This window comes from Vigna umbellata, chromosome 2 (genome assembly GCF_029865625.1).
Source record: "Vigna umbellata cultivar VRB3 chromosome 2, Vumbellata_1.0, whole genome shotgun sequence".
Classification (NCBI taxonomy): Eukaryota; Viridiplantae; Streptophyta; class Magnoliopsida; order Fabales; family Fabaceae; genus Vigna; species Vigna umbellata.
The window spans coordinates 27,634,212-27,646,188 of NC_142166.1; the positions used below are offsets into that span (position 1 = coordinate 27,634,212).

Consider the following 11,977-nt stretch of genomic DNA (forward strand, 5'->3'; position numbering starts at 1 on the left):
TGAGGCTTTTTTATGGACGAGCGTTCGTTGGGAAGATGTGGCTTCTTTATGTTCGTTGGGAAGATGTGGCTGGATGACGAACGTTCAAAAAAAGCCAAAGGTTCCTGGACGTACGCTCGATTTTGGGCCTGGCCCAATTGAATGGTTTCTAACCTAGAATTTCCTAGGGGTTCTACCTTCCCACTTTCATTCACTCCTCATGCTGCTCCTCTCAAATGAGGCCAATGCTTCCTTCTCTCTGATCAAAAGGGTTCAGAGACACTCACTTCTGTCACTCAACGACCACGTCTTCTTCCGATTGACCACCGCGGACCAGACTAGCCACCGCAACGAAGGTGGCCACCGTATCACTGCCTCTACGGACCAGCTACCATGCCGTCGTCTCTCTCGATCTATCCACCGTGCCACGCCGCGCCATACCGCGCCACTGCTTCCTTGCTCTTGTCTGCATTCTCCGATACTGGCAACCTAGGGAGGGGTTCGTCTCCGCCAGTTCAAACATGCGGGCTGCCTCTTCTTCGTCGAGCTCTCCGCCTTTCACCGCCGAGACCATCGTCGGCCATCGCTCCAGCTCATCCCTTCATTCTTGGATTGTGCGATGGGTTTTGGATTTGGTTTGTTGAGATTGGCCGTGAGCGTGAGAGTTAGGAAGGAGAGAGGGAACGTGGTGAAACAGAGAATGAATGAAAGGGGAGGTTGGTGATGAGGGAACTCATGATGTTCAGAGGAAAAGCATTCATGATGGAATAAGCATAAGAAGCAGTTATGCAGTAAGCGGTCATGATGAGTCTGGATGTACAGATGAAACAGAGACTTACCTGTTGCTACGGCTGCTGCTATCGTTCGCTGCGTAGCCGGTGATCTCTTCTCGCCGGTGCCGGTGCCAATGCTGACTCTGGATGATGATTCCAGATGATGGTTCCTCGTGTGCCCTCCTTTCCCCTTTTCCTCTCTCTGATCCAAAAAAATCCTCTCCCCAAAATCTTTGGAATCCTCCTCGTAACCACCTGGTCCCCCTTTTTTTTCCAAAAAAATCTTAGAAAAATCCTTTCTAACAACCTTGTCTCCCTCCTTTAGACACGCGTCCCATTCATCCTCTCCCCCTTTTCCACGTTTTTTTTTATTTTTTTTATTTTTTTATTTCAATTTTATTTTATTTTTTAATTATTTTTAATTTTATTTTTCAATTTTTTAATTATTTTGATTAATTAACTCTATTAAAACAAATTGAAAATACGAAATAAAATAGAAATTGAATTAAAAGCAAAGATCTAAATACATAAAAATAGAATAAAACAAAAAGGTAAAATAAAATAAAAGGAAAATAATAAATAACCAATAAAAACAATCTTTTACAACCCGGACAAAATTGAGTGTTGACAGCTGCCCCTCTTTACTTAGATATTACTAAATAATATGAAAATTTAATCTTTTCGTATTATTTAAGTAAAGCTAAGTAAAGATAAAAACACTAATTTTGTCCGAGTTTCAATCATGAAAGAAAACGAACAAAATGATTCAAGTCACGATACCAAACGACCAATGTCAAGTAAAGTATCAGTAACAAAAACTAAAACCTGGATTTGACCATTGCCTCGCAGAGGGCCAAACTCACAGAACTGAAATTTAAATCCGACCATTGCCATGCAGAGGGTCAATAACAGAAAATTAAAACCTGGATTTGACCATTGCCTCGCAGAGGGCCAAACTCACAGAACAGAAATTTAAATCCGACCATTGCCATGCAGAGGGTCGATAACAGAAAATTAAAACCTGGATTTGACCATTGCCTCGCAGAGGGCCAAACTCACAGAACAGAAATTTAAATCCGACCATTGCCATGCAGAAGGTCGATAACAGAAAATTAAAACCTGGATTTGACCATTGCCTCGCAGAGGGCCAAACTCACAGAACAGAAATTTAAATCCGACCATTGCCATGCAGAAGGTCGATAACAGAAAATTAAAACCTGGATTTGACCATTGCCTCGCAGAGGGCCAAACTCACAGAACAGAAATTTAAATCCGACCATTGCCATGCAGAGGGTCGATAACAGAAAATTAAAACCTGGATTTGACCATTGCCTCGTAGAGGGCCAAACTCACAGAACAGAAATTTAAATCCGACCCTTGCCATGCAGAGGGCCGATAACAGAAAATTAAAACCTTGATTTGTAGCTTTGAAAAGTTGATAAATGCCGAGTTAAACATGAAGATTTTGCAAACAATTCTCCTTGCTTCCTTTGAGATGATGTTATGTCATGATGGTGCATGAATGCCTAGATGCATGAGACTTTCATTTTGTTCTTTTCTTTTACTCTCGCTTTTCATCATCATCATTTTTTTTTTTTTTTTTTTGAAAGCTCCATGCTTGGAATCCATTGTTAATATTGTCATCAAACACGATGTACGTTCAAAACGCATTCCTTAAAAACAACGTTGATATGTATAAAACCCTTTGATGAGCAGGAAGAAAGTGTAACCCTGAGTTTAAAATTCTTTTTATCGCTTTTTGCAATCCAAATTAACTTGAACCCTGTAGGATGTGGAAGAATGGTTATGAAAAGCAGATGAATAATGATTTTCTGTGAGCAAGTATTAACGTATGTGTGTCCCTTATTTGGGGGAAAGTGCTATTAACATGTTGGGCTCCCATATTGCCCCAATTTTGTACAATAAGTATGCTTTGGAAAAGTGAAAAGATTTGTATATGAAGGATTCCCCCCAAATTGGACGATCTTCGATTGACAGGGAGACCTTTTTTTTTTTTTTTTTTTTTTTTTTTTTTTTTTTTTTTAAACTGAATGCGTCGTTCACCACATCATTCTGTTTCCAAGTTAAATTCGTGAGAAAGATTAGGACAAACATTTTTCAGTCAGCGTGGACTTTTATTGGCTTGTACCGTGGCTAAAGGTCAAAGGGTTTTTGAAAGAAAGGATAATGAAGGCCCAAATAAGTGTTTGACGGTTAAAGTCTTTAAACAAGAATCATTTGCAAGGTGCCCAGTCAACTGTCTTTAGAGATTTGAACTTCAGGCATCCTTTATTGTTGTTTTTTTTTTCTTCATTTTTTTTTGTTGCCCCTGCTGTGGTCCTTTATGATATTTTCCTTTTTATTTTTGTTTTGTTTTTCTTTCTTCCTTTTAGAGATTTCCCCCTCAACTTTGGATGCTTATGATGTATCTTTTTAAGTTGACGTCGATATGCTAATAATTCTTGTCTAGGGTGATGAAAACAATTATGAATTTTGGCTCAAAAGGGGTGCAATTGGATGAACTGCTTTTGACGATTGGATAACGAAAAATGGCCACACGTCACTCTGAATCTTGTTTGTCTGATTTTCTCTTGAACTTAAACCTGAAACAAAACTATGTAGTGTTTGACACATCCACTTCATTTTTCCTTTGCTTTGTTTTCCCTCTTTTTCTTTCTTTCTTTTTTTTTTTTTATATATATATATATATATCTCCCTGATCAACGGATTATCGATGATATGTAACATAATGAAAACTGCCCCAATATTAGGCGGCGAAATCCTTCATCTTGTGGGAAACAAAAATTAGGGTTCAAGTAATGTGAATGCAGATGCTTTATCAAGAAAAGAACACCGGTTACTCCCAAAACCTTGAATCAGGGAAGTACTCACCAACGGTATTTTTCAAAACTTTTTTTTTTTCGAAAAATACTATGTCCTTGACAACTTCATTAACAACAAACTCAACATGTAACCCCTTTTTTTTCTTTTCACCTTTTTTTTCGTTTTTCCTTTTCGACATCCTCCAGGACCGAGCTTGCCAACCTGATATACTGTGATGCTTTTATCAACACGCGTTTACTTATTTTCGTTTTCATTTCCCCTTTACTACTTAACAGCTCAGCGTGACATGCAATATTTCAGATGGAATGCAAACAACCAAAATATGAATGAACTCATGTGAAATTTATTTAGTGAATAAAACACAGAGTACAATAAGCGTTAAAGACAATATCAACATCCCTTTAATAGCAACCACTATCACGGAATCATCATGCGTAAAACTTTTTTACTGCATCAGAATTAACTGGCAATGGTAACTCCTCTCCGTCCATTCTCGTGAGAATTAGTGCCCCACCAGAAAATGCTTTCTTCACTACAAATGGCCCTTCATAATTTGGAGTCCATTTGCCTCTATGATCCTTTTGTATGGGTAGAATCTTCTTCAACACCAGCTCACCTTCATGAAATTCTCTTGGGTGTACTTTTTTGTCAAATGCCTTCTTCATTCTTCTTTGATACAATTGTCCATGGCATACTGTTGTTAGTCTCTTTTCATCGATGAGATTGAGCTGGTCGAAACGAGCTTGAACCCACTCCGCCTCTTCTAATTGGGTTTCCATTAAAACTCGTAAGGACGAAATTTCCACTTCAAACGGAAGTACTGCTTCCATTCCATATACAAGCGAGAAAGGCGTTGCCCCAGTCGATGTTCGTACCGAAGTGCGATAACCATGTAAAGCAAAAGGAAGCATTTCATGCCAATCCTTATACGTGACCACCATCTTCTGCACAATCTTCTTGATATTTTTGTTAGCAGCCTCTACTGCCCCATTCATCTTTGGACGATAAGGAGAAGAATTAAGATGATGAATTTTGAACTCCTCACATAACTCTGTCATCATCTGGTTGTTCAAGTTAGTGGCATTATCAGTGATGATCCTGTTAGGGAGCCCGTATCTGCAAATCAACTCCCTTTTTATGAACTTGGTCACCACCTTTCTGGTCACATTAGCATAAGAAGCGGCCTCAACCCACTTGGTGAAGTAGTCGATTGCGACTAATATGAAACGGTGTCCATTTGACGCCTTTGGCTCTATAGCTCCGATGACATCTATTCCCCACATCGAAAAGGGCCATGGTGCAGACAACACGTTCAAGGTCGTGGGTGGAACATTGATATTACTTGCGTATACCTGGCATTTCTCACACTTTCTCACATGTGTACAACAATCATTTTCCATAGTCAACCAAAAATACCCCGCTCTCAGTATCTTCCTGGCCATTGAGTGCCCATTCATGTGCGTGCCAAATGTACCCTCGTGCACTTCTTTTAGTATCAGCTCGGCTTCTTTTGCATCTACGCATCTAAGGAGAACCATATCATGATTCCTCTTATATAGAATATCCCCACTCAAAATGAAACTGCCAACCAACCTCCTTAACGCCCTTTTATCGTTTTCTGATGCCTTCTCTGGATATTCTCGGGTTCTAAGATAATGCTTGATATCAAAGTACCAAGGTTTACCATCTACCTCTTCTTCGATGAAATGACAGTACGCTGGCTTCGCATGACTCTTCATTTCAATCATTGGCAATTCTGCATCTTGATCAACTTCAAACATCGATGACAAAGTAGCCAATGCGTCTGCTAATTGATTATCTTCTCGCGGTATATGATTAAACGTGATGGAATCGAAATACTCAATTAATCCCTTGATGTAAGCTTGGTATGGAATTAATTTAGTATCCCTAGTCTCCCATTCTCCCTTCAATTGATGGATGACCAAAGCTGAATCTCCATATACATCCAGAATTTTTGCTTTAGACTCTATTGCTGCTCGAATACCCATGGCACAGGCTTCATATTCTGCGATATTATTCGTGCAATTAAAACACAACCTTGTCGTCATTGGAATGTATTGATTCTTAGGAGAGATAAGCACTGCCCCTATTCCATGCCCCATTACATTCGAGGCCCCATCGAATAATACCGTCCAGGCTTTTTCATCTTTGTCCTCTTTGTTCTCAGCAAATAAAGCCATGATATCTTCATCAGGAAATTCAGGTTGCATTGGCTGATAATCATTAATGGGCTGATGGGCTAAATATTCCGCTAAAGCGCTACCCTTGATAGATTTCTGAGTAACATATACAATGTCATACTCCGATAATAGCATCTGCCATCGAGCTATCCTTCCAGTGAGAGCAGACTTTTCAAAAATATACTTGATAGGATCCATCTTGGATATCAACCAAGTAGAGTGGCTCAACATGTATTGCCTTAGACGATGAGTAGCCCACGCCAGTGCACAACAAGTTCGTTCTAACGACGAATATCGTTGTTCGCAATCTGTGAATCTTTTGCTCAAGTAATATATAGCATGCTCTCTTTTCCCATCTTCATCATGCTGACCCAATACACAACCCATTGAATTATCCAATACGGTCAAATACAAAATGAACGGCCTTCCTGGCATAGGTGGACGCAATACAGGAGGGTCTTGCAGGTATTGTTTGACTTTTTCAAAAGCAACTTGACAATCTTCATTCCAGACTACGGCCTGGTTTTTCCGTAGTAACTTGAACATTGGTTCACAAGTATCAGTTAATTGGGAGATGAACCTAGCAATGTAATTCAATCTTCCCAAAAAACCTCGAACCTCCTTTTCTGTTCTGGGCGCAGGCATTTCCGTTATCGCTCTTACTTTGTCCGGATCAACTTCTATCCCTCTTTGACTGACAATGAAGCCCAACAATTTTCCAGACTTTACTCCAAACGTGCATTTGGCAGGATTTAATCTGAGTTTGTACTTTCTCAGTCTCTCAAATAATTTCCTTAGATTGAAAATATGCTCCTCTTCTGATTCAGACTTTGCAATCATGTCATCCACATAAACTTCAATTTCCTTATGCATCATATCATGAAAAAGTGTCACCATTGCCCTTTGGTATGTTGCCCCAGCATTCTTGAGTCCGAAAGACATAACCTTATAGCAGAATGTTCCCCACAACGTGATAAAGGTCGTTTTTTCCATATCTTCCGGTGCCATTTTAATTTGATTATATCCCGAGAATCCATCCATGAACGAAAATAACGAAAATTTGGCCGTATTATTGATAACAGTTGAAAAACTGTTATTTTCATGCTTAAAAGTGATACTAAAAGCAACCTTTAGACTTAGAAACTAGCTTGAAATCATGCATTTTGTTTATATTTTCAGAAATAAGAGAGCTGGACAGGTTTATGCTTGATTTGAGTGTTTTTGTGCAGGTTTTGAGGTGAATTTGGTGAAAGAAGTGAAGAATGAGAGAGAGGACATTAGAAAAGACAAGAAAGAGTGCAAAAAGGAGAAGTCGAAGGCACCGCTCAGCGGCAAACTACCGCTGAGCGGCACTCAAGAGGTGGCGTTGGAACCGCTGAGGGGCAAATGGCCGCTGAGGGGAAGAAAGAAGACGCGTAACCACCGCTGAGCGGTAAATGGCGCTGAGCGGCACTTTTTGGGCTTGGGCTTTTGTAATCTTTTGTAACTCTAGATTAGTATTTAAGGGCTTGCACGTCCTTTAGTTAGTATCTTTGGCAGAAACGAGGCAAACACTCTCTCTTTCACCCCTTTGAAGGAGGATCTTGGATGCTCAGGCTACCTCTTCACCTTTATTGGGTTTATTCTTTCATACTTTCATTGTAATTCATCTAGGTTCACCATGAATATGGTGAACTAAACCTTGTATGTTTGTTGGGGAATCAATGTAATCTCTTGAAGCTCTCATATATGGATTTGTTGACTACATCTTTGAATTAAGACATATGCTTTCTTTTCATCATTAGTTAGGGTTTTTCCTCTTTGCTCAATGCTTGCATTGTTTAACTCATTCTAATGCATGATTATTGGTTTTGTTGATACGGACACGTACGGGGAAATCTAGATCCGGGGAATTTCTCCCAATATTTTACTGACAACATTATATTGGTTGCCTTAAGCTCCTGCACTCATGAACTAATCATTAGGAATGCTAGGAATTGTATGAACTATTTGATTAGGGAGAAGCCATCTAGAATGGTACATTAGAGAGTGGCATTAACAATGATGATTTGAAAGAGGAATTCCTAAAATATATGAGAGTGGATGAGATGAAATTGACCCCCAACAACATATTCATTCATTTAATCCATTGAAAGTGTTTATCTTATGTCTTTGCCATTGATCAATTCATGCATACATGTTTATTTTCGTCTTGCATATTAAAATTTCAATTATTGTTTTCTTAAGTCTTAGCTAATCAAGAAATCACATAACTAAACTAGGCCGTGAGTCCTTTGGGAAGAACGATACTTGGTCTTACCAAGTTTTATTACTTGAACGATTCGGTCATACTTGCCGATTGTGAAACAAGTTTGTGACATCATATTTTGGTGCTTACAAATTTGTCCATCAATTATCAACCAGAGTATCGATGTGTGGTAACGGGAAATTATCCTTCGGACTTGCACGATTCAAATCACGATAGTCAACACACATCCGAACTTTCCCATCCTTCTTAGGCACTGGTACCACATTCGCTACCCATTGTGGGTATCTTGCCACAGCCAAAAATCCTGCGTCAAATTGCTTTTGGACCTCCTCTTTAATTTTTAGTGACATTTCCGGCTTCATTCTTCTTAGTTTTTGCTTGACTGGAGGGCATTCTGGCTTGAGTGGGAGCCTATGCTGCACAATATCGGTATCTAGACCCGGCATGTCATTGTAAGACCACGCGAATACATCTTTAAACTCCTTCAACAGGGCACGCAATCTTTCCCTCACTTTCGTTTTCATACTAGTACCGATTTTCACTTCCTTTATCTCATCCTTCTCTCCCAAGTTGAGTATTTCAATCTCCTCCTGATGGGGTTTTATCTCCTTAGATTCTTGTTCCACTAATCTCAACAATTCTGGAGAGGGTTCTTCTACATCATCTTCGAAATCATCTTCCGTATTATTGATAGGGTGCTCAAAATTAGGAACATTGATATCATTATTTTCAAAACAATCATTGTCACATCTGCATCATTTAAATTTATGAAAAAGTATAAATAAATAAGATAAACAAAGAAAAATGCCAAATGATGATGAAATGCAACTTTATTATCACGCTGAGTGAAAAGTAAAAAGAATAAATCCGCGAAACCTCAGTTCTAAAGCCCCAATCGAAACTATAAGCTTAATTAAAACTATTACATTTTGTTCACATTAAGCATCACAGGTAAATCCAGTGTTTCCCAATTGTTGAGTTGAGTATCAGGGGAGCAAGCCCACACAAAGCTCGAACTTTGAGGCCTTTCTTCATCCTCCACCGCTGCTATCTGACCAGTGTTGATCCACCCAGCACTGCGGAAACTTTCCTTGATGTCAACAATGTGAATTTTGCTCTCTCTGGGCCCGCGTCTTTCTGCACGGGCCAGACTGCGCTCTTTTCTTTCTTCAATCACTCTTTTCCTGTCTTCCTTGGTAGGTTTATACCCCAAGCCACATCTGTTCTTGTTTTCAACGATTTCTAGAGGGAATGCTCGCCCCTGCCGATATTTACCCAAACCTTCCCTATATATATAGCCCTCTTTTAGCATAATCTTGGCCATCATAATAGAAGCACATGATAGACGAGGATTTACTGGAAACGGTTCCACACAAGCATTTCCCACAATTTCCAACGATTGGAAGGCTGTCTCGAGAGCTTCTTCAGCCGCCTCAATGTAGCGCGTGGATGATGGCCCACTCACAAGAAGATCCTCTTCTCCTGATACTATCACCAGCTTATCTCCTATCACATACTTCAACTTCTGGTGTAGTGTAGAAGGCACAACTCCCGCCGAATGAATCCATGGGCGCCCCAACAGACAACTATAAGCTGGCAGGATATCCATAACTTGGAACGTTATTTGAAAAACACATGGGCCAACTTGCATTGGTAATTCCACCTCTCCCATCACTTCTCTTTTACTACCATCAAACGCCCTCACAATCATTGAACTAGGCCTCATATGCATTCCTTCGCAACGTAGCTTTTCCAGAGTTGCTTTCGGCATGACATTCAAGGAGGACCCATTGTCCACTAAAACACGCGCAATAACATGATCCAGGCATTTCACAGAGACGTGAAGAGCCTTGTTATGCCCTCTTCCCTCAGCTGGTATCTCATCATCCGTAAAAGTGAGATAATTATTAGCAACAATATTGCCAACAATACCTTCGAATTTATTCAACGAAATACCTTGCTCCACATGAGCCTCACTGAGTATCTTCATTAGCAACTTTCTATGTGATGCCGAATGCATGAGCAAGTCTAACAAGGATATACGAGCAGGCATACGATTTAACTGTTCCACCACCTTATATTCACTTTGTTGTATGAATTTTAAAAATTCGCAAGCCTCCTCTTCAGAAACTTCTCTCCTCTCTTCCTTGTCGGGGATTTCCTCTGTCTGTGCACCCTTCCCCTTTAAGAACTCTTTTGCCTTCGCGGCCATCGTTGCTTCCCTATCATTAACCCTTTCTCGAGCCAACTCTGGTGATGTGAAAATTCGACCACTCCTAGTCATTCCCCCTATTCCTGATATGTTTTTGACGACAGGGTCGACGCTTTGCGTTTCGCCTGACGCATGCGTCCCATATCTCCATGGGACGGCTTTTTCGTTCTTGTAAGGAAAAGGGGCTGGTACATGGATAACTACAGGCGACCTTCCTTGAGTTGGTGGGATAGAAGTAGTCTTAGTGAAATGAATCACTAATGGTTCTGGTAAAATCATACCGGATTCATCACCAGTCTGTGCAAATACATCTCCCTCCTCCCTCTTGTAACATACTTGCATCAGACCACGATCTAGCAGGTCTTGCAGAATTTCTTCAAATTCAACACACTCCTGAATAGAGTGCTCAGCCTCTGGGTGGAGCGCGCATGCCATACTCTCATCATAATCACCCTTCAAGATACCCACTTTCAGCAATGCCTCCAAAATAAACCTCCTAGAGCTCTTGACTTCTTTCACATTTCTCACCAGCTCATGCTCTTTCACTTCGACAGCATTCGTCGAAGCACTTCCATGCCCAGATAAAGGATTGGACTCGACACTAGGCTTATCCTCTTGGAACTTTAACCACCCGGAATCAATTAGAGTCTGTACTTTATGCTTGAAAGCCAAACACCTCTCAGTGGAATGACCAGCGGCCCCTCCATGATAACTACACTTTGCATCTGCATCATAACCTCTTGGATACGGAGGCTGCAAAGGCTTCAGGGGACAAACAACAACTAAACCTTGTTTGATAAGATGAGGCAATAATTCCGTATAAGTTGTAGGAATTGGGGTAAAGTTAACATAATTTCTTTCTTGGTTCCTTCTTGGATAAGCATTTGGACCCACATTCATATTGGAACCTACATTTGCCCCTCCCCTCCAATTATTCGTCGGGATGTATTGTGGTTGATAGTATCCCGGTTGTTGTTGAGGCCTAATTTGATGACCAAATGACGCGTTAGCTGCATGTGGATGTTGACCCCAGTATGGTCGATAGTTATGAGTGGGAGCCTGACCTCTCCACACGGGGGTTGCAGATGCTGCATGCACATCTCCCTCCTTTCTTTTCCCTGAGTTGAAATTGGGTTTTTTGGAGTTTGCACCCGCCGACGAGCCATATGCAATCTTCCCATTTTTCAACCCGATCTCTATTCGCTCGCCTATCACGATGATATCGGCGAAATTTGAAGATACATTTCCCACCATATGTTCATAAAATGGTGGTTGGAGCGTATTTACAAACATTGCCACCATTTCTTTATCATACAAAGGCGGCTCAACTTGTGCAGCCAATTCCCTCCACCGCTGAGCATACTCCTTAAAAGTTTCGTTGTCTTTCTTCGACATGTTTTGCAGCTGTAAACGATCTGGCGCGACATGTGTATTGTATATGTACTGCTTCACAAAAGCATCAGCCAAGTCTGCCCAACAACGAATTCGAGTCGGCTCCAAATGGGTATACCAGTTTAACGTCACTCCAGCCAAACTATCTTGAAAAACATGGATGAGCAGCTGCACATCATAAGCATATGCAGCCATCTTTCTGCAAAACATGGTTAGATGGCTCTTTGGGCATGTATTTCCCTTATACTTCTCAAAATCTGGCGCCTTGAACTTATGTGGAATTTTGACGCCAGGAACCAAGCTCAATCTAGAAACATCCCCAAATCCA

General features: G+C 40.6%; 1 protein-coding gene across 1 annotated transcript; it reads right to left on the bottom strand.

Annotated features, from left to right (window-relative positions):
* Positions 1–814: 814 nt before the first annotated feature.
* On the bottom strand, positions 815–11,511 carry LOC148203720 (uncharacterized). Its single transcript, XM_088107728.1, has 3 exons — positions 10,279–11,511; positions 9,063–10,236; positions 815–954 (listed from the first exon to the last, which is right to left on the bottom strand). The coding sequence occupies exons 1-3, from the start codon at positions 11,509–11,511 to the stop codon at positions 815–817; spliced, it is 2,547 nt and encodes an 848-aa protein (XP_087963854.1).
* Between the last annotated feature and the right edge of the window lie 466 nt (positions 11,512–11,977).

What these genes read in the sequence shown, in the direction of transcription:
- LOC148203720 (XM_088107728.1), bottom strand. Translation starts at nt 11,511, where the DNA reads ATGGTGGGAAATGTATCTTCAAATTTCGCCGATATCATCGTGATAGGC. An exon ending in CAGAGTTGGCTCGAGAAAGG is followed by an intron (nt 10,237 to 10,278) that starts GTTAATGATAGG and finishes AAGGCAAAAGAG; the next exon opens with TTCTTAAAGGGGAAGGGTGC. An exon ending in GGATGAAGAAAGGCCTCAAA is followed by an intron (nt 955 to 9,062) that starts GTTCGAGCTTTG and finishes TTTTTGGATCAG; the next exon opens with AGAGAGGAAAAGGGGAAAGG.